The sequence below is a fragment of the Puntigrus tetrazona genome, chromosome 3 (genome assembly GCF_018831695.1).
Source record: "Puntigrus tetrazona isolate hp1 chromosome 3, ASM1883169v1, whole genome shotgun sequence".
NCBI lineage: Eukaryota > Metazoa > Chordata > Actinopteri > Cypriniformes > Cyprinidae > Puntigrus > Puntigrus tetrazona.
In genome coordinates this window covers 1,508,405-1,530,209 of record NC_056701.1, presented here as the reverse complement: position 1 = coordinate 1,530,209, position 21,805 = coordinate 1,508,405, and the positions used below count along the sequence as shown (strand labels likewise).

General features: G+C 41.0%; 2 protein-coding genes across 2 annotated transcripts; both read right to left on the bottom strand.

The window, feature by feature from the left end:
• Positions 1 to 4,733: 4,733 nt before the first annotated feature.
• LOC122329687 (alpha-2-macroglobulin-like protein 1) lies at positions 4,734 to 12,702 on the bottom strand. The gene is made up of 34 exons (XM_043226155.1): positions 12,387 to 12,702; positions 12,046 to 12,232; positions 11,819 to 11,975; positions 11,675 to 11,727; positions 11,497 to 11,517; positions 11,239 to 11,404; positions 11,082 to 11,166; positions 10,882 to 10,996; positions 10,665 to 10,785; positions 10,481 to 10,590; positions 10,241 to 10,411; positions 9,922 to 10,149; positions 9,614 to 9,826; positions 9,388 to 9,537; positions 9,150 to 9,272; positions 8,982 to 9,078; positions 8,428 to 8,569; positions 8,100 to 8,325; positions 7,879 to 8,002; positions 7,662 to 7,783; positions 7,528 to 7,579; positions 7,358 to 7,441; positions 7,104 to 7,280; positions 6,932 to 7,007; positions 6,699 to 6,855; positions 6,551 to 6,625; positions 6,292 to 6,454; positions 6,044 to 6,228; positions 5,748 to 5,969; positions 5,545 to 5,666; positions 5,355 to 5,436; positions 5,194 to 5,277; positions 5,004 to 5,109; positions 4,734 to 4,822 (listed from the first exon to the last, which is right to left on the bottom strand). Exons 1-34 carry the CDS (start codon positions 12,527 to 12,529, stop codon positions 4,782 to 4,784), a joined length of 4,380 nt encoding a protein of 1,459 aa, XP_043082090.1. The 5' UTR covers positions 12,530 to 12,702; the 3' UTR covers positions 4,734 to 4,781.
• A 1,096-nt stretch (positions 12,703 to 13,798) lies between these two features.
• LOC122329679 (alpha-2-macroglobulin-P-like) lies at positions 13,799 to 21,717 on the bottom strand. Its single transcript, XM_043226144.1, has 34 exons — positions 21,456 to 21,717; positions 21,139 to 21,322; positions 20,910 to 21,066; positions 20,754 to 20,806; positions 20,603 to 20,623; positions 20,357 to 20,522; positions 20,194 to 20,278; positions 19,997 to 20,111; positions 19,795 to 19,915; positions 19,599 to 19,708; positions 19,357 to 19,527; positions 19,054 to 19,281; positions 18,753 to 18,965; positions 18,527 to 18,676; positions 18,315 to 18,440; positions 18,146 to 18,239; positions 17,697 to 17,844; positions 17,321 to 17,552; positions 17,106 to 17,229; positions 16,900 to 17,021; positions 16,770 to 16,821; positions 16,611 to 16,694; positions 16,338 to 16,514; positions 16,159 to 16,234; positions 15,933 to 16,089; positions 15,771 to 15,845; positions 15,536 to 15,698; positions 15,274 to 15,458; positions 14,717 to 14,938; positions 14,516 to 14,637; positions 14,328 to 14,409; positions 14,168 to 14,251; positions 13,981 to 14,086; positions 13,799 to 13,896 (listed from the first exon to the last, which is right to left on the bottom strand). Exons 1-34 carry the CDS (start codon positions 21,596 to 21,598, stop codon positions 13,856 to 13,858), a joined length of 4,389 nt encoding a protein of 1,462 aa, XP_043082079.1. The 5' UTR covers positions 21,599 to 21,717; the 3' UTR covers positions 13,799 to 13,855.
• Positions 21,718 to 21,805: the final 88 nt, after the last annotated feature.

The following is a 21,805-nucleotide window of genomic DNA, read 5'->3' as shown; positions in this document are numbered from 1 at the left end:
ATCCAATATCAAGCATGTCACTGTTCAAACTTCTGCCTCTAGCCAGGTTCACAATGGTTGGCTATTGTTTTGTTTAAAAAGCATGACATTGCATCAATCATTTAGTTTAACACTGTATCAAAGCACTAAACAGTGTAAAGTAGAATACAATGATGGGGATATGAGATTGAACAATTTATTAAATGCAAAGAGTGTCTCTAATCAATTTGATAATCTCTAGAAGTTAAATGTTCCAAACAAATCAAGCCAGAGGAACCAAAACCCCATCCATATAGAACAGAGGGACCAAAAAAAACTTGGAGAAACCACATGCAGTTGAGGCCAATTCTTCTGATCAGACACCCACTTAACTTCCAGTTCAATTTAATGTAAATGACTTGGAGTGTGCATCAGGATCTGTCCATGGTGCACATCTAGGTTCTGGTCTGATGAAAAATTTCTGGGTGCTGATCCACCAACTAATCTGGATACAAACTGTGAAACGGATAAAACTAATTAGCATAGATGCCATTCTTTTTGCGATGTCAGAAGTACATCTGTTCCCAGTTCCAGCTGATCTGATTAATGCAGCCTAAAAATCCTTTAATGGATTTGAATGAATAAGTGTGTTGTGTAGGCTAGGTTAAAAATATGCAAATGACAGTTTCAATGACTGTAATGTTAACCTATCACTTGAGGATCCTTCAGGATTTTAGTGTCCTGAAATAATTCTGATGGCTTGTAATCCAAAAATCAATCAATCATTTTTATTTATATAGTGCTTTTAACAACACAGGTTGCATCAAAGCACTGTACAGTATAATGACAGGGATGTATAATGATGAGTGACCAATTTCTTATTAAATGCAGAGACGGTCTCTGTAGCCAATTCAACGATAGTCACTAGAAGTTAAGTGTCCCCAACTAAGCAAGCCAGAGGCGACAGCGGCAAGGAAACAAAACCCCATGCATACAGAATGGAGAAAAAAAAACCTTGGGAGAAACCAGACTCAGTTGGGGTCAGTTCTCCTCTGACCGGACGCCCAGCACTTAACTTCCAGTTCAATTTTAAACGCTGCTGTGTCAGGTAGTGTAAATGACTTAGTGTGTGTGTGTGTGTGCATCAGGATCTGGTGATTGGTCCACGGGGCGCATCTAGGTGTTCTGGTCTCTGATGAACATAATCTCTGGGTGCTGATCCACCATCTAGTCTGGATACAACTGAAAACAGATTGAGAAAGAGACAGGACTAATATTAGCGTAGATGCCATTCTTTTTACGATGTCACAAGTACATCGTATTGTAGGAGTAGTGTTCCCGGTTCCAGCAAATCTAAGTAATGCAGCCTAAAAATCCTTTAACGGATTTCAATAATAAAAGGCGTGTTGGTGTGTTATGTGTAGGCTAAGTAAAAAAGATGTGTCTTTAATCTAGATTTAAACTGGCAGAGTGTGTCCGCTTCCCGAACAGAGTTAGGGAGATTGTTCCAGAGTTTAGGTGCTAGATAGGAAAATGATCTGCCGCCCGCAGTTGATTTTGATATTCTAGGTATTATCAAATGGCCAGAGTTTTGAGAACGCAGCGGACGTGCAGGACTATAATGTGATAAGAGCTCGCTCAAGTATTGAGGAGCTAAACCATTCATGGCTTTATAGGTAATTAATAAGATTTTAAAATCTATTCGATGTTTGATAGGGAGCCAGTGCAGTGTTGACAGAACCGGGCTAATGTGATCATACTTCCTAGTTCTAGTAAGGACTCTGGCTGCTGCGTTTTGGACTAGCTGAAGTTTGTTTATTAAGCGTGCAGAACAACCACCCAATAAAGCATTGCAATAATCTAACCTTGAGGTCATAAACGCATGAATTAATATTTCTGCATTAGAGATTGAAAGCATAGGTCGTAATTTAGATATATTTTTAAGATGGAAAAACGCAGTTTTACAGATGCTAGAAACATGATTTTCAAAGGAAAGATTGCGGTCAAACAGCACACCTAGGTTCCTAACTGATGATGAAGAATTAACAGAGCAGCCATCAAGTGATAGGCTGTGTTCTAGATTATTATATGTGGGGTTTTTAGGTCCAATTATTAGCACCTCTGTTTTTTCAGAATTTAACATTAAGAAGTTACTCATCATCCAGCTTTTTATATCGACTATGCATTCTGTTAGATTCTCAATTTGGTGTGTAACACCAGGCTGCGCTGAAATATAGAGCTGAGTATCATCAGCATAGCAATGAAAACTAACACCATGACTCCTGATAATATCTCCCAGAGGTAACATGTACAGGTTGAAAAGTAACGGTCCTAGCACTGAGCCTTGAGGAACTCCATATTTCACTTGTGATTGATATGATACCTCCTCATTTAATGCTACAAACTGATAGCGGTCAGATAGATATGATTTAAACCATGCTAAGGCGCTTCCTCTAATGCCAACATAGTTTTCTAGTCTATCCAAGAGAATGTTGTGATCGATAGTATCGAATGCTGCGCTAAGATCTAATAGCACTAATAATGAGATAAAACCACGATCAGATGATAGAAGCAGGTCATTAGTAACTCTAATGAGAGCAGTCTCAGTACTATGGTACAGTCTAAAACCTGATTGGAAATCCTCACAGACATCATTTTTTTCTAAAAAGGAATACAGTTGTGAGGATACTACCTTTTCTAGTATCTTTGACAGAAAAGGGAGATTAGAGATTGGTCTGTAATTTACTAAGTCTTTGGGATCAAGATGTGGTTTCTTAATGAGAGGTTTAACTACAGCCAGTTTGAAGGTTTTGAGAACATACAGTATCCTAATGACAATGATAAATTAATAATGTTCAAAATAGGATCTATGACTTCTGGAAGCAGATCTTTTAATAGTTTAGATGGAACAGGGTCTAACATACATGTTGCTGGTTTAGATGATTTAACAAGTTTGTACAAGTCTTCTTTTCCTATAATAGAGAAAGTGTGTAATTTTTCCTTAGGGGATCTAAAGCTCACTATCTGATGTGAAACTGTAGTTGACAGCTGCATAGTTACAATTTTATCTCTGATGGTATCAATCTTAGAAGTAAAGAAATTCATGAACTCATTGCAGCTATACTCTTGGGGCATATTAGCACCTGCTGATGCTTTATTTTTTGTTAATTTAGTCACTGTACTGAATAAATACCGGGGGTTGTGTTTGTTTTCTTCTAAAAGGGATGAAAAATAATCAGATCTTGCAATTTTTAATGCTTTTCTGTATGACAGCATACTCTCCCGCCAGGCAATACGGAATACTTCTAATTTGGTTTTTTCCGGGCTGCTCTCTTTAGGGTGCGTGTGTTGTCATTATACCATGGAGTCAGATTGTTTTCTTTTATCTTTTTAAGTGCAAAGGAGCAACTGTATCTAAAGTGCTAGAAAAAAGAGAGTGCATAGTTTCTGTTACATCATCAAGTTTTTGCGTCGTATTGGATGAGCTAAGGAATTGAGATAAGTCAGGAAGGTTATTTAGAAAGCTTTCTTTTGTGGTGGAAGTGATGGTTCTACCATACTTGTAATAAGGTGCAGAGTTTACAGGTTTAACTATACAGAGTTCACACAAGACTAGATAGTGATCTGAAATGTCATCACTTTGCTGCAGTACTTCCACCATTTTAACATCTATTCCATGTGACAGTATTAGATCTAGAGTATGATTTTGACAATGAGTAGGTCCAGAGACGTGTTGTCTAACCCCAACGGAGTTCAAAATGTCTAAGAAAGCTGATCCTAATGAGTCTTTTTCATTATCAACATGGATATTAAAATCGCCAACAATTAAGACTTTATCTGCGACCAGTACTAACTCAGTTAGAAAATCAGCAAATTCTTTAATGAAATCTGTGCTGTGCCCTGGTGGCCTGTATACAGTAGCCAGTACAAACATGACAGAAGATTTATCACTAGCACATGATTCTGTAGATAATGTTATATGCAGCACCAAAACTTCAAATGAGTCATACTTAAAGCCTGCCCTCTGAGAAGTACTAAGAATACTTTTATAAATTGTAGCAACACCTCCCCCTCTACCTTTTAAACGTGGCTCATTTTTATAGAAATAATTTTGGGGGAAAAAGGACTGTCTTAAGGTAATGTGAAAAATATTCTGGCTTAATGTGCCCTCTCTTACCCACATTCTTCTTGAAATGGCACTTAAGCACAAGTGAGTTTATGCTCAGAGCAATGTTCTGTAATTGAATGTTGTGTGATGCCTGGGGCTCAGGTGTGGGTTTGTGTCTTGCTCAAGGGTCTCAGCTGGAAGACCACACAGTTCACTGCGCCACCTACAATCCCTGCAGGTACACACTCAGACCAGAACAGCCACATATATATATATCTATCTATCTATCTATCTATCTATCTAGAGTAAATGGGTAACTATGGATTTTTACCAATCATTTTAATAGGTTTCATACTTGCCCTTAACAGTTTTTGTACAAAGTAGCCAGGTGCTCCAGGTGAAGCACCACTTATAGTTGGAAGAGCAGCATTGAGACTAACTCAACATTACTTGAACTGAGTATTCTGCAGAATTAAAGACTACTCTAACTTTCTGGTTGGGATTTCTGCCTGTACTGAAGACTAACCAGCTGAATTCTCAGTGTTGTAACTCAACTTTCAAAACTACAGTTCTACACTAAAAACCCTGCAAAAATTTCAGAATTCATAACCCCTTTCGTAGTATTAAGCTGCAAGGAACCCGAATTTAAAAAAAAAACAACACAACATGCATGAAAAGCAGCTTTATTTGAATGTTGAGTCCTACTCCAATCAAATCATGGACAGGGAGATGTGTATGTGGTCTCAAATGAATCACCTAAAAAGAACAAAAGTTGGATCATGTTCAACCGGTAATTTAAAGCAAAATGTGATTAGGTGTGCTTTTCCCCAAATGCATCCAACTACAGTCATAAGGTCCATTGCACCATTGTTCGCAAAATGGAACTTACAACCTTAGTGGCTTTTGGAATATACACCCCAGGAGGATGAAAACGTACTTGGCTGATAATAGTCATAAATATTGATAACTGCTGGCTTGAGACTTTCCACAGCAAGAACCTGTTTTAGCACCAGATTGTAAGTCATGGCAAGGCCTTTGAGAACCTGCAAAACAAAGGATGAACAGCAATACACAGCACATGAGAACATGGCAGATTGTGAGTGTACGTCTAGTGTAAAATTCCTCACCTCTTTTAGATACACCAGGACATGATCACCTTTGACGTCAACTCTCGCTACCACTGGGACAAATGAATTAGGTGGAGATCCAAGCTGAGATAAAAACATCAGTTAACTACATGGAGCCTCAAATCTTGCAAATATTGCAAATCTTAAAAATGCATACAAACCGGAGAAGTATCTGCTATAAAACCTGACAGTAGCTTAATGTCCACTATAACCATGTTAGTACTCTGCTTTGGGCCATCGTATCTGAATGGTGTGGCAACGAAGACATTTAGTCAAAAAAAAAAAAAAAAAAAAAAAAAAAGCAGCTTCCCTTTGTAAGAGTCAAATCTACAAAGTCAAAGCGGTTCTTACTTCACAGCAAAGCTTAACATAAGATTGGTTCCAAGCAGTTGGCAGTCTCCAGTCACCTTTGCATCGACACTTAATGTACTGGCTAATTTAATGGGCGTTGGGATGTTGTAGAAACATGCAATCTGTATCAACATAGTATTCAGAACAGAGCAAAAGTTAGGCCATGCAGCATATAAAACAGAAAAGAGTGTAAAGATACAGACCTGCACAGACACACAGGAGAATCCGGTTGCTTGAACAGTGTATGTGCCTGGAATGTTCTTCAGTGGCTTCTCCTGATACAGCAGCCTATTGTCCTGAGTCACATAAAAGTTATAAACATCTCCACCTACCAACGAGGACTGCACGATAACAACGCTGGAGCCCTGCAAGCTGAATACTTGAGTGGCATACAGCGACAGAGCCTGAAGAGCCACCACTGTGTCCTAAAAACAGGCACCAAGTTAAAAACGCCATTCAGAAAAATTTATTATTGCATTCATGTTTGGTGGTCAGTCACCTGGGTTGAGGAAAAGCCTCCATAAGGATTCTGCTGAGCCACGAGCCAGTTGACAATGCGGTTAGCGTAACCCAGAGTAGCCGTTGTGAGAGGCTTTACAGAAAGAACCGCCAGCAGCACATAAGAGCTGATCTCCACCGCCAGAGTATCACTAAACGTACTCTGAGACCAATGGAGCTTAGTGCCTTAAGAGACAGATGAGTGTAAGTACAAGTACAAGTACAACCACAACAACAGGTAAATACCACCTTGAGAAAAGGCAAGGTTGTTCAAGATGGTTAAAAGCTGTGCTGTAGTGCTGGTCTCTCCTGCCAAACTGAAGGCATAGGCGAGTAGAGCAGTGGCGTAAGTGTTTCCCAGGTTCCCAACGACAGGCCTCAAACACGACAGAGCATTGGTGATGACTGGATCCTGAAAAATAAAGCAAAAGGAGATCAAATTACCTGCCAGAACAGAAGGATTATCTACAAGGAGCTCATAGAACTACTGATCATGTTTTTTTTTTACCGTGACCGGTACTTTGAGTTCAAGCAATGATGCAGTGATGTAAGCAGTCATGGTCACGTTATCGTCAACTCCACCCTAAAATACAAACAGCATAAGAATTAACACTGACGGAGACTATGGGGCACATTCCATTTTATAATGTGCATACCTTCATGTCACTGTGGTATAAAGTCCCCCGTTGCATGAAACATCCATTTGAGCCTTGCTGGCTTATCAGCCAGTCCTTTGCACTCTGAAGGACATTCGGATCGATGAATACGAAGTGTGTCGCAAGACCAAAAGACCTCATGACAAAGGCAGTCAACCTGGCCATGGATGTTATGATAAACTGAGTTTACAAACAAATGGTGACAAAGTATTCCAGAATAAGGAGAAACTCACCATGTATTGGATTCATCATAACCAAATGTGCTGTATGAACCATCACTGTGCCTGTAGTTCAGCTGCCCTTGATATCCTGTTCAGGTCAAATACAGCATCTTATCAGAGACTCTGATCAATTCAATAGGACTTAAATCTTCCTAATAATACAAATGCATCTGCTCATCCATACCATTTTGAAGGTAACCAGTGGCAGTCTGTCGAATGGCTGCGGTGAGTTGGCCCGTGACTTCCAGGTACTGCAGGATGTAAATATTGGGAGCCAGAACAATCATATTCTGCTCTCCACAGCCAGATGGCATGCGTAATAACCCATCCAGATTCTTTAGTGCTCTGCCCATTACATCCCCTATGAAGAGGAAAAGGGTCAAACTAATTGGGTCCTACAAAACATCATGTTAGTTTCTACTCTTTGAAACTCTCTACCAAGGACTGAAACAGAGCATCTGGCTGATCCCTGGATCACATCTGTTGGAAATGTCAGAGTCACATCTTCAGAAAGAACACTTCCTGTGGACCAAACAGAAAGGATTAGCTTTGAGTGCAGGACTAATGTTTGGGAGAATGTCTTATGGAATCATTGAGCGCCAACAAACCCTTCGGACACAGTAACCAACTCTGAGCATTTGTCCTCTCAACTCCTTCAGGCTAATAAAAAAAAAAAAAAAAAAAAAAAAAGTCAGTAAAGCAGCATGAGCCTAAGGATTAAACAAGGCCAGTTAACACTTACTAGAACAAGGAGACTTCGAGTCACTATATCAATGCGTCCTCTCTCCGGCACAGTCACAACCTCAGTGCCACAAAGACTCTGGGATTGTTCAGCTGAAGCACTGACTGTCACATTTATAGCTCCTATAGTACAAACCGGAAGTGAGCAACACCTCAAAAAAAAAAAAAAAAAAAAAAAAAAAAAAAAAAACACACACACACAGGAGTCCAATACCAACCAAGAACAGAGGCCAAGAGGACCCACTTGAAGGTTTTTCTACCATTGGCACACAGACAGGAAGAATACAGCTCAGTTGACGGTAAAAGAGTGTAGGCCGAACATGTATCTGGAGTTACTTTAACCTGCCAATGAAAGCCATTATAAAATTAATTGTAAACCAATTCAATAACCTGGGAGAGAAAAAAAAAAAAAAAAAAAAAAAAAAAGCCTGTGACAGACCATGATGCACTTGGAAAGATAGTTGAAGACTGTGGCCTTCAGCTCAAAAGTCTCCCCACGGATGATGGAATAAGGCAGGGAGAGCTCCAGGAAGAAGGGCTGGAAGGCTGTCAGATTAACAGGAGGAGCTAAACCAAAACCTCTGGAGGACAGACAGAATGCCTCCGTTTCCCATGTGGTGATTGTGTCAGGAACTGTGAGGGGAACTTGTGTAGATCCAGTGTGTCTAAATGACAGACAATGAGGGAGGGAAAAAAAATAAAATAAATTTGAAAATAAATTTGATTTGGCTTCAAAGTCAACTTAAAATGCAAGGTGCTTCACTGACCCCACATGAGCGAGTTGCCAGATCCATGTTTCTGGAAAGTAAGACCTGACAGTCGTGATAGGAGGAGGGGAACTGCTCTCTCTGCTGTCTGCGGCTCCAGCCAGAGCTACTTCAGGTTTTAGAAAGGCTATAGGACGGCCAACTTGCATAAAAATATTGAGAGAAGCTTTTAATACAAGGACTGCAAACCACTGAGCTTTAGCCATTTTCAGAAAATTGAGACTGTTTGGGGACCCTGAAAAAGAACATGTGATCAGGGATTCTTTTTATTAGCTGAATTATGCTTAAGGGATAATGTCAGCCCAGTTAATTGCAGATGGGAAACTGTTAAAAGCACCACATGCAGAATCAAAATGGGTGTTTCCCTAAAGCCCACATACAAGGTTTAGGCCAGGATAAACATTTTTTACATTTAATAACTGAAAGATGAAAATCCATTGTATCCCTAAGGCCAAGGTGACACTGCATTGATTTTAGCCCCAATTTTGAAAACCCACCACATCAATTGCTTCTCATATGGCTAATTTTAGATCAAAAACTTAAAATGGGCATACCACCATAGAAGTAGTTGCGATAGTAATTCAGGCCTCTGTACATCAGGCACTGAGGTTCTCGGACTGGCAGATTTGTTGCGATCTTCAGCCCCACATTCTGTCAAAGCAACAGTTCAAACTACAAGTAACACGAAATATGAGTACTGACATGTGCAGACCAACCCTTACCTTAAAAGCATCATAAGCCTGGTCAGTAGGAACTGCTCGACGGGGTCGAACACTCAGGCACTTGAGTTCATCCTCAACATCAAATGGATATGGCGGCGATTGCACTGGAAGCAAGCTGAAAACCTAAGAGGGGGGTTGGAATCTAAAAGCCTCAGTACCAGGTTACGTCAAAAAAAAAAAAAAAAAAAAAAAAAAAAAAATTATGCATTAGAAAATCGGTTCAGTGGCACATGGATACCGCTTGAGCACTTAGACGTCTTCCTGGCTCCATGATCCGGACGCTCTGATCAATAGCACTGAGGCCACACAGAGATCCTGCTTGAGCAGAGAGCTTCAAAACACTCCCCTCACCAGGAACAGCTGTAGCAGGAGCAAACTGCAGAGACACCTGGAACAAGAACAAGCTCGCAAGCTGTAGGACAAAACGCTGCACCCCACACGGGCAGAGGGGAGCTACAACATACCTTATTTTGGAAACACAGTTCTGTGTCAAACGATGCACTAGCAGCAACTACATTCTGACTGGGTAGAATGCAGAAGACCAGAATCTGTACTGCTGGAGGCATATCCACACTGACAGGCAGCCGGAATAACATCCTACCACTTGTGATGGTATTATAAGCCCATGCTTGAACCCTCTGAATTCCATAAAGGATAATAACTCCTTTGGACAGGACCTGACGAGATAGGCAGAGTGGCTTGGCACAAATTTATTCATTTTTTTTTAATGCAGAGACCAGCATGGTGACAAGACAGCGCTACAAACACCCACCATATAGATGATATCAGCGTTGTAGTTGCCAGTCTCTCCAACAAACGAGTACTTGATGGTCACTGGGTACCTGACGCCACATTTCAGCGGCTGCTCAAGCTTCGCTATTGTCAGTTCACTAAACGTTGGGCTGTATGGGCTAGCAGGTTGGAGGAGTGCAACTGTTTTTGTATCTGAACTGAAGTATGGTGATCTGTAACCATAAACAACTTCTGAAGTTGCACTTGCCTGGGGAACAATGGATGGGATCGGTTAACTTTCACAAGTTCTCATTGAAAAAGTGAATAAAGTTTAAAAAAAAAAAAAAAACCCATCTTACCACTAGGATAAGGTCAGCTTTAGGTAGATCAGCAGTATTGAGAGAAAAAGCAGCCAGTCCATTCTGGTTTGTCGTCAAATTCAGCAGCAGTTTGTTGGGCCATTGGCTTGAATCCAGGATATAGACTGCCTTGCTTACGATTGGATTCCCACTGAAAAAAGATGCTGAGACCTGTTGGGACAAATAAAAGTTAGGAAGGGGTGTAAAGGCTTCTGTAACAAGTAATGAACTTTAACTTGCCTTTCCGTTAATTATTGATCCATGGAGAAAGAACTCTGGGAGCTCCAAAAATGTGACTTTACCAACTTCAAATGTAATAGATACTGTTGTAGATTTTGACGTCACTACATCTGGGACAACGATAAGCAAATAAATGCCAACATCCTCCAAACATACCATTGGTTCAGATCAGACAAGCGCTCACCTGTTCCCTCCTCAGTGACATTCGCCGTAATAAGAAACACATCTTGCAGATTATTTTCAAATGTCGTGGTGAAAAACACTGATGTACTAAGGGTGAGGGAGACACAGCCTGTGCCATTCATCTGGCAGCAGAACAGTCATTTAAGTCAACCACATGCAGGAGGAGAAAAAAAAAAAAAAAAAAAAAAAAAACCACACACACACACACAATAGCATACCTCAGCTGTTTTATTAAAGCACAGACGAGTCACCCCAGGAACCATAATGTATGGATATGGCTCACGACACACTTCCACCAATGCTTGACCAGGTACAGGCTGCCCGTATGTGTATCTGGGAAGTGTTTTAAAAAGGAGAAAGATCAAAAACAAAAAGCAACAAGAAAAATCTGGCATCAAGTAAATAAAGCGTCACTTACTTGCTACAAACCTCAATCTTCAGCCCCACATCTCCAACACTGTACATCTCCGGTGCACTTACAGTGACATCAAACTTGGGTAAAACTAAACCGGAAACATAATCACTTTAAATACCTCAGCTCTGCTGGTGGACGGTCACACATGCATGAAACTTACCATATTTTTTCACCTCAAAAACCTGGGAGGTCATTTGGTCACCAATAAAAGCCCTCAATGTATACATGCCAACCTGAGCCTCAGGGTTTAAGCCATGAGAAAGCTGCAATATCCACCCGGTTGAGGAAATATTGGTCCACTGACCAATCCTGTTACTTTGATTGTCCTAGAAAAACAGACAACAGGTCAGAAAAGAAAATGGATTGTAATTATACTAGGAATATAGTAAAGCAGACCCTTCTGTAAAAAAATTCTCACCTCCACAACAACCAGACTGTACTGCAAGACAAAAACAGCAAAATTACACATTAACACATTTATCATTTTGGTGTGGAGTGGGATTGGGGCAGGGGAAGAGACATTGATGGAGGACTAAAACTTCTAAAAACAGCATGCATTATTTCAGTTTGTCTGCAGCAAAGAGGTTAGGTCTCACCATTTGATCAAGAGGCACAAATTTGTCATCCATAGTTACAACTCGGAAATTCACTGCAAAATTAAGAAGTCAATGAATCCTCACACTTTAACTTGAGCTTGCAGCAGAACAGAACTTCTAACCCAATCGTCATTTGTAGCTCACCAGTTTGTCCTGGATTGTAAATGGGTTTGTCAGTTTGAATGAAGGTCAAAGGCTGGTAACGTCTGAACATGACTTTCCTCTCTTCAGTCAATTCGAAGAACCTCCCTTTGACTACCACATTCAGAGTCCACACAGACTGCACATCAACACAAGGTGCCTGTAGAGAAACATTACAATGTACTTCAAACTAGACAAATGGTTAATGTGTAGTATGAGAAAGTGTAGACCTTGAAGCGAAAGCAGCGGTAAATTGCTGCAGAAGCAGAGCTCTGCTGCACAAGATGAGTTGTCCTGTTTTTGTTATCAAGCAGTGAAACGGTCATTGTGAGACTCTCGTTGGGTTTCAGGAGAATTGTACACAATTTGGCAATGGAGCCAGACTCGATCACTGCAGGAACGGTCACCAAGAACAATCTGTGGAAACATAAGCTGAACTTCAGAAGCCATAACCAGGTCAGAGCATGTTGTGTAGGTACACATTCACAGAAAGTGATTACAATAGCCAAAACTAAGAGCATAAGACAAAGCAGGACCCCTTTTATTCATTTAAAAGGCTAATGATACTTACGGCCCTGATCTCTGTCCATCAACAGCAAACGGCTCTGATCTTGGTCTATCAACAGCAATTGGTGGCAATTTCTGCCCTTCAACAGCAAAGAAGAAAAGGGCTAAAATAAGACCTTTCCAAACACTAATCTCCATGATAGCCATGAAAAGCTGTCAACGGAGTGCCTTTTTCAGAAACCCAGCTGAACTTCTGCCACAATCTACCACTCTACAGCTTCTCAAACCGTTCTCAGTCAACCCTGATGAAGACAACACTAAACCATTTTAATCAGTGCCCATTCCTGCTACTAAAAGACACATGTCCCGCAGAGTCTAGTTTCAACGAGCTCAAACACACTGGCTTTAAAGATTCTAGTCTGAAGACATTGATTAACTGGTTCAGGTGTGCCTAATTAGGGACAAAACCTCCAAGTAAGCAAGTATACAGCATATTTCCCCTTTCACAGTTTTATTTCCTTTGAATCTTGTAGTGTTTAACTCTCTGTAACCACAAAATTAACAAAGTAAGTTTTATTTACGTTTTATGCCAGCTATGTGGAATCAAAGGGTGGGTTGACAATATTGATCTCTATTTGAAATGATACCATTATGAAGATCATTCTTTAGGTCTTTTTATGGTTAATGTGTAAACAAAACTTAATTATAACCATCCAATCATTGTGTTCTACAAATAAAGTCAAACAAAGACCACAAATAAGGGTATTTGGACAAGACAAGATTTGTAAGATGTCAGCTCATACGTGCATTTTCGTCTGCGGCTTTTAGGTTTAATTTTCTGTAATACCAAGGGGAAAAAATCATAACTTAACTATGACAATAAGAATGCAAAATTATGTTAATGCAAACAGCCTTATGGTTCTTGGCCAATCCCACCTCCTCTCTCCAGCCAGTGCTTTCCTGTATGCTCTCTACGGCCCTGTCTAAATGAATGCATAGAAAAGCTCATAATATAACTGTAATATTGGTTGATTGGAAGGTGATTGGAACAAGACCACAGGAACAAGGAAACCTCTGCGCAATCTGACTTTTTTGCAGCCTAGATTTAAACTGCTGTTTTTGTCTGGTGAGAGGAGAAAGGCACACTATTTTGCCACAGTTTAAAATGGTAAATCTGCTTTAACCATCTGCATTGTAAAAAGTGTTGTGGATAATGGTGACTTGACTTTCTAGATTACATTCACTTAAAATGCAATTGAATCCCATGTACATGAAATCGGCTGCTCTGGAACAGGTTTGAGCTAACAGACTTGCAATGAGTAAGATGAGCTTCAAAGAACCTAACTGGAGTTGTCATTGTCAACAAAATCCAGCTAATGGAGTAATTCATGCATGCATGTACAACAGACCCCTGGAAGTTTGAGTCTTGCCATTTCAAATAAACACTTGTCAGACATTTAAAAAGCAAAAGACTGATTGAGTAAAAGCAGGTTTATTAGAGTCATGTGTCCACTAGATTGTAATGAAGTACGCTCATTGACAGGGGGACACATAGGTGGTCTCAAATGCATCACCTGAAAGACAAACAGCAAGCAAGCTAGATTACATTCTACATGGAATTTAGAATGATCAAAAATGTAAGGCAGAGGGCAGCATACTTGGCTTATAGTAGTCGTAGACTGTGATGACCGCTGGCTTTGGATTTTTTACCACAAGCCCAGATTTCAGTTGCAGTTTGTAGGTCAGGGGAACTCTTTTGGGAACCTGGGAGGAAGAAGAGATTAACAGCAGCACAGGAAAAAGTGGCGGGCAGGTAGTGAATACACCCAGTGTAAACAATCTTACTTCTTTTAGATACACTAGGACGTGATCCTCTCCAGCATCAACCCGCTCCACTGACGGGGCAAATGAAGTGGGTGAAGATCCAAGCTGTGATGAAAAAGCCATTGTTTCTGAAGAAACCAAGCGTGTTGGATTTTTAGAAGTCATCTTAAAACATACAAACCAGTGATGTGTCTGCTGTGAAGCCTGACAGGAGTTTAATGTCCACCAGAGCCATGTTAGTACTTGCTTTTGTTCCATTATATCTGAAAGAAGAGGAATAAAGTAGTAAATGGGGAAAAAAGAAAGGATCTTCTCTTCATAAAGGAGTTAAACAAGATGGTTTGAAGATAAAGTCAAAGCTGTTCTTACTTCACTGTGAAGTTCAACATGAGATTGGCTCCAAGTGGTTGGCAGTCTCCAGTCACCTTTGCTTCAACACTCAGTGTTTTTGTTACTTTTGTAGGTGTTGGGATGTTGTAGAAACATGCAGTCTATGATTACAAAGCGAAACAAGGAATATTAGGATGAGCACAAGAGAAGCAGAACTGAAAAGGAGATGAAGATACAGACCTGCACAGACACACAGGTGGAGCCCTTGACTTTAACACTGTATTTGCCTGGGACAGTCTTCAGCAGCGCATCCTGATACAGCAGCCGGTTTTCCCGATTCACAGAGAAACTATAAGTGTCTTCCCCTGCCACAACTGACTGTACAGTAACAGTGCTGGAGCCCTCTGAGCTAAACACTTCAGTGGCATACAGAGACAGAGCATGAAGAGCCACCACTGTGTCCTAAAAACAAGCACCAGATTAAAAGGGGGAAAAAATCCACTAATGATTGCATTAATTTTTGGTGTTCAGAGTCATATATGCAATATTTATACGTAGAAACAGTTGCTAATGAGGTATCTATGAGCTGGTATTAATAAGCCACCCACCATATTGTAATGGTCAACTTGATGTCATTCACCATAGTGATCACTGACTAATTGAAAGATGCCACAGTCCTGCACAAAATGGCACAGTATGTTGGTGAATGTCAACTTGACCATTCCAAGATGGTGGACTCGTCTTTTTGCTTTGAGTGGTTGAATGAGGCATCTGTACAGGTCTATGGTCAAAGTCACCTGGGTAGAGGAAAAGCCCCCATAAGGATTCTGCTGGGCTACAAGCCAGTTGACAATGCGGTTAGCATAGGTCAGATTAGCTGTTCTGAGAGGCTTTACGGAGAGAACTGCCAGCAGCACATAAGAGCTGATCTCCACCGCCAGAGTATCACCAGATGTAGTCTGAGACCAATGGAGCTTAGTGCCTAAAAAGACGGACGAAATTTGATGCCAAAGATCCTGATGAACAAAGTCTCAAAACAAGAGACTGGTAAAACCCCACCTTCAGTAGTAGCACGGTTGTCCAAAGCAGTTAAAAGCTGCCATCGTGTACTAGTCTCTCCAGCCAGACTGAAGGTGTAGGCAAGCAGAGCCATGATATAGGAGTTTCCCAGGTTCCCAACGACAGGCCTCAAGCATGACAGAGCTCTGGTAATGACTGGATCCTGAAAAGTAATGAAAACATCAACCTCAGGCCAAAACAAGGCGGCTCATGAAGAAATCCTGTGGACTTTTACCGTAGCAGGGACATTTAGTTCAAGCAGTGATGTAGCGATGTAGGCTGTCATGGTCACATTGTCACTAACTCCACCCTAATAAACACAAATATACTCATTTAGAAAACCAGTCCCACCCTAGTTTCTGCTGGTCTTGATGCATTTGAAGGGAATGTGAAACACCTTCATGTCACTGTGGTACAGAGTCCCCTGCTGCATAAAACAACCATCTGAACCCTGCTTGCTGATCAGCCAGTCCTTCACACTCTGAAAGATATTTGGATCAATGAAGATGAAGTTCCTTGCTAAGCCAAAAGACCTCATGACGAAGGCTGTCAACCTGGCCACAGAAGAAGATCCATGTCAAAATGAACCAGTGACAACACTAGAAGAACGGCATAAAACAAACCATGTATTGGATTCATCATAACCAAAGGTGCTGTAGGAACCATCATTGTGCCTGTAGTTCAATTGTCCCTGGTATCCTGTTCAGGTCAAAAACAAGTGAGACACTCGAATTGGAAGAATAGAACCGAATGTCCTTGGCATTCAAACTTTGAAATACATAATGCATCTGCTCATCCATACCTCTTTGAAGGTAACGGGTGGCGGTCTGTCGGATGGCTGCAGTGAGTTGGCCCGTGACTTGCAAGTACTGGAGGATGTAAATATTGGGAGCCAGAACAATCATATTTTGTTCTCCACAGCCAGATGGCATGTGTAATAAGTTATCAAGATTCTTTAGTGCACGACCCATTATATCCCCTATAAGAGACAGAAAAACCAAATGTCAGGGTAAAAAAAATCATCAGTAATCAAAGTTATCCTGCTGCACATTACCGCCTCAATGAACCACTTTACCAAGAACTGAAATTGAGCATCTAGCTGATCCCTGGATAAGATCTGTAGGAAACGTCAGTGTCACATCTTCGGAAACCACACTTCCTGCAAAACAAAATGGCTTAGCATAGAGCACTAGGCTAGTGTTTAACAGTATAGGGAATCAGAGTTCAAACAAACCCTTTGGACACAGTAACAAACTCTGGGTCTTTATCCTTTCAACTCCTTCAGCCTACAGAGACAACCACACCAAATTAACAAGTGACCGTGACCATGATTCAAACTCCAGAAGGCTTGTTAAAAAGCTGACCAGGACAAGTAGACTTCGTGTGACCACGTCGGTGCGTCCTCTTTCTGGCACACTAACAATCTCATTACCACATGGAGTCTGGGATTGTACAGCTTGAGCATTGACAGTCACATTTACAGTTCCTGCAATGACAGACAAGAACACACTTAAAGTTTTTCCCTCATATACACTTCAGCTTAGAGAGAGACAAACATTCCAAAACTGACCAAGAACAAAAGCGGTGAAAACCCATTTGAAGGTCTTTCTCCCCTTGGCACAGAGACAAGACGAATATGCCTCATTAATTGGTCTAAGAGTAAAGACCATGGGCTGAGATGGATTCGCTCGAACCTGCCAATAAATTATATTAATTCATAGAGCAAAGACAAGAGGAATATTCTCTCTGCAGATCCATTATACAGTACTGTAGATATAACTGAACCTTAACCATGATGCACTTGGACAGATAGTTGAAGACTGTGGCCTTCAGCTCAAAAGTCTCCCCACGGATGATGGAGTAAGGCAGCAAGAGCTCCAGGAAGAAGGGCTGGAAGGCTTTCAGATTAACAGGAGGAGCCAAACCAAAACCTCTGGAGGACAGACAGAATGCCTCAGTTTCCCATGTGGTGATTGTGTCAGGAACTGTGAGGGGAACTTGTGTGGATCCAGAGTCTCTGACGAATGGAAGAAAGTACACCAGATAATAGAAAAAAACCCCGAAAAAACAGTAAAAGGTAGGCAGGTAAAATTCATTGTAAATTGACTTTAGAAAGATAGAGGAGAAAAAACCCCCACCACACACACTATGCTTCACTAACCCCACTTGAGCAAGTTGCCAGATCCATGTTTCTGGAAAGTAAGTCCTGATGGTAACATCAAAAGAAGATCTACTCTCTTCTCCAGCACTCTTTTCTACTGCAGCAGGAACCATTTCAGCCAGTGCAACAGGACTACGGAAATATTTCACTGAAAGCCAAAGGAACCATGAATCTCAATGGACTGTAGCCATAGTGTACAAGTTTTAGATCAGTCAGGTTTGTGCACCTTGCAAGGCAAACCTGTCAGTTACTTTACAGTAATTAAAACTTGGCCAAGATGAAGGTTTATTTTGCTCTGAATAACTGAAAGGTCAAAATCCATTGTAGTCCCAATCAGTTTATCTTTCATTTGAATACACTTGGACTACTACAATAATACTATATAGACACTGGTTATGCCTGTACATACTTAAATTCAATTAAGTGCTTAAAAAGACATACATGCGTACCATCATGAAAGTTGCGATAGTAATTCAAGCCTCTGTACATCAGGCACTGAGGTTCTCTGATTGGTAGATTTGTTGCTGCCTTCATCCCCATTCTCTGTTGAAGCAAAAAGTAAGAGATGCATTTAACGAGGAACAAAAATGGAAAAAATTACTACAAACGGTTTCCTGCCTTGAAAGCTTCATAAGCTTGGTCTTCAGGAACAGCGCGGCGAGGTCGAACATTCAGGCATTCCTGTTCATCCTCAACACCAGGTGGATAATCTGATAATGACTGCACTGGAAGCAAGCCAAACACCTGAAGAACAGGGGTATGTCAGCGTTTTCAAAACTACATTATTAAACAACTGTAACCAGGAAGCCTGAGCAGTGGCACATAAATACCGCTTGAGCACTCAGGTGTCTTCCTGGCTCCATGATCAGGATGCTCTGATCAACAGCACTGAGGCCACACAGAGATCCTGCTTGAGCAGAGATAGTCAAAGTGTTTCCTTCACCAGGAACAGCTGTAGCTGGAGAAAACTGCAGAGACACCTGAAACAAGAACCAGCTCAGACACTGTAGGAGACGTCGTCACATGAAGTAAAAGAGGTGCTAGATGTCCAGATACCTTGTTTTGGAAACACGTTTCAGTGTCAAAGGATGCGCTTGTAGTAACAACATTATCACTGGGCAGAACACAGTAGGCCAAAATCTTCACTGCTGGAGCCAGATCCACACTTACAGACAGCTGAAATGACACTGTATCACTTGTGACCTTGTTAGAAGCCCATGCTTCAACTTTCTCAAATCCATGCAGCACAATCAGTCCTCTGGACAAAACCTGACAGGAGACAAAGCCAGAGTGGTACATAGGTGCTTACGAGTGGACTAGTTCTGTCATCAAAACCACTACTAAAAAGTGTACTTACCATATAAATGATGTCAGCAGAGTAATCACCAGTCTCTCCAACAAACGAATACTTGATGGTCACTGAATACTCAGCACCACATTTCAGTGGCTGCTCAAGCTTCACTATTGACAGTTCACTAAACATGGGGTTGTCAGGAGTAGCAGCTTGGAGGAGAGACAGAGTCTTTGTTTCTGAACTGAAGAATGGTGATTTATAACCATAAGCAACCTCTGCAGTTGCACTTGCCTGAGGAACAGGTTAAATCAGTTGGATTTAAAACAAAAGGACGGAGGGAAAAAAAAGAAATATACATAATCTTACCATCAGATTCAGACCAGCTTTAGGGAAATCAGTAGTGTTAATGGAGAAAGTGGCAAGTCCATTTTGATTTGTAGTCAGATTCAATAGTACTTTATTGGGCCATTGGCTACCATCCAGTAGATAGACTGCTTTGCTTGCAATTGGAGTGCCATTGAAATAGGATGCCAATATCTGTTGGGAAAGGTAATGGTTTGGAAAAGGAACCAATAAGAAGCCATCTGTAATGAGAGACATTTACTTGCCTTTCCATTAATCCTTGATCCAGATTCAAAAAACTGTGGAAGGTACATAAACGTGACCTTGCCAACTTCAAACGTAATGGGAACTGTTGTCGATTTCGACATAACTACACCTGGGAGGGGGGAAAACAGCAGCAAAATGAAAGAGTATACAAAATCAGCATGTAAACGCAATGGTTCAAATCAGCAAATAGCTTACCCGTTTCCTCCTCAGTGACGTTTATGTTAACAAGAAACAAATCTTGCAGATTGCTTTCAAATCTGGTGTTGAAAAATGCTGATGTACCGAGGGTGAGGGAGGCACAGCCAGTGTCAATCATCTAGTAACAGAACACAAATGGTCATATCAATTGTCAGCCATGTGCAAAAGATAAAACTTCTGTAGAGCAGTAGTCACATACCTTAGCAGTTTTATTTATGCAGAAACGGGTGGCCTCAGAAACCACATTGTACGGAAATGGCTCACGACACACTTCCACCAATGCTTGACCAGGTACAGGCTGCCCGTATGTATATCTGGGAAGTGTTTTAAGAGTGGATATCAAGAACTAATTCACAAAAAAAAAAAAATCCAGCATAAAGACAAAGTTTCACTCACTTGCCACAAGCTTCAATTTTTAGCCCCACATCTCCAACACTGTACATCTGTGGTGCATTTACAGTGACATCAAACTTGGGTAAAACTAAACCGGAAACAAAACTTTAATCCAAGGGCCTCGGATCTGCTGGTGTGCTGTTGCACATTGTATTTGACAACTTACCATATTTTTTCACCTCAAAAACCTGGGAGGTCATTTGGTCACCAATGAAAGCCCTCAACGTATACATCCCAACTTGAGCCTCAGGGTTTAAGCCATGAGAAAGCTGCAATATCCACCCCGTTGAGGAAATATTTGTCCACTGACCAATCCTGTTGCTACGATTGTCCTAGAAAAACAAATAAGAGCTTGAAACTAAAACCTAATGTGAAAGTGCAAAGCAAGACATGCACTAAAACAAATTCTCACCTCCACAACCACCAGACTGTACTGGAAGACAAAACACAGGAATATTAAACAATAACTAACAAACATTCTGATGCAGCCAGTATCACTGGAGAAAAAAAAAATGTGATTGCCTGAAGCTTATGCATCTACTAATTATTTTTAAGGCGGTTACCATTTGATCAAGTGGCACAAACTTAGCGTCCATGGTCACAATTCTGAAGTTCACTGCGAGGAGAGCAGAGACATCGATAAATGCTCTCATTAGAACTTGTATTGAAAAATACTTTCTACATGCCCAATATCCACCAAAGTGTCATTTACAGCTCACCAGTTTGTCCTGGGTTGTAGATGGGTTTGTCTGTTTGAATGAAGGTCAAAGGCTGGTAACGTCTGAACATGACTTTCCGCTCTTCTGTCAGTTTGAAGGCCCTTCCTTGAAGTTCCACATTCAGCTTCTGCACCGATTCTCCATCTACTTGAGGAGCCTTTAGAGAAAGAGGTTTTATGAATATAAAATTCAAACTAGACAAAGGTCCACATGTAGCATGATAACAGACCTGGAAATCAAAGCATTGGTGAAAAGCCGTCCGGGAGCTCTGCTGCACAAGAGGGGTCGTCATGTTTTTGTCATCGAGTAGAGAAACGGTCATTGTGAGACTCTCATTGGGTTTTAAAAGGCTTGCACACAATTTGGTGTCAGAGCCACTCTCAATCACTGCAGGAAAAGACACCAAGAACCATCTGTGGAAACAAAGAAGTCAAAGCATAAGCAACCAGGTCATAGCATGTACTTGTGAAGGTATTCATTCACAGAAAGTGGTTTGCCATAGCCAAAACAAAGGTTTTATTCATTTCAAAGGCTAATGATACTTACGGCCCTGATCTCTGTCCGTCAACAGCAAATGGCTCTGATCTTGGTCTATCAAGAGTGAATGGCCGCCGTCTTTCCCCATCAGCAGCAAAGAAGAGAAGGGCTAAAATAAATCCTTTCCAAACACAAATCTCCATCATAGCCATAAAAAGCTATCATCCAAGACCGGATATCAATTGAGCGTCTCTTTCAGAAACCCAGCTGAACGTCTGCTGCAATTTACCATTTACTGCTCTACAGTTCCTTACAACAATGTAGTCCCACGGTTTACAGACTGGTTTCAGAGGCCCATACTTCACATTTTGTACCTCATCTAACACACCTGGTTCATCTCATTAGCTCATTAGTGCAGA

Excerpts from the sequence above, each read along its gene's own strand:
- LOC122329687 (XM_043226155.1), bottom strand. The coding sequence starts at position 12,529 with ATGGCTATCATGGAGATTAGTGTTTGGAAAGGTCTTATTTTAGCCCTT. Across the intron at positions 11,167-11,238 it reads TTTTGAGGTGAAAAAATATG|TTTTACCCAAGTTTGATGTC; the intron begins GTAAGTTTCATG and ends TTTCCGGTTTAG. Across the intron at positions 7,281-7,357 it reads ATGCTCTGTTTCAGTCCTTG|GGGATGTAATGGGCAGAGCA; the intron begins GTAGAGAGTTTC and ends TCCTCTTCATAG.
- LOC122329679 (XM_043226144.1), bottom strand. The coding sequence starts at position 21,598 with ATGGCTATGATGGAGATTTGTGTTTGGAAAGGATTTATTTTAGCCCTT. Across the intron at positions 21,323-21,455 it reads GACGGACAGAGATCAGGGCC|ATGGTTCTTGGTGTCTTTTC; the intron begins GTAAGTATCATT and ends TTGTTTCCACAG. Across the intron at positions 14,410-14,515 it reads ATGTTGAACTTCACAGTGAA|ATATAATGGAACAAAAGCAA; the intron begins GTAAGAACAGCT and ends CTCTTCTTTCAG.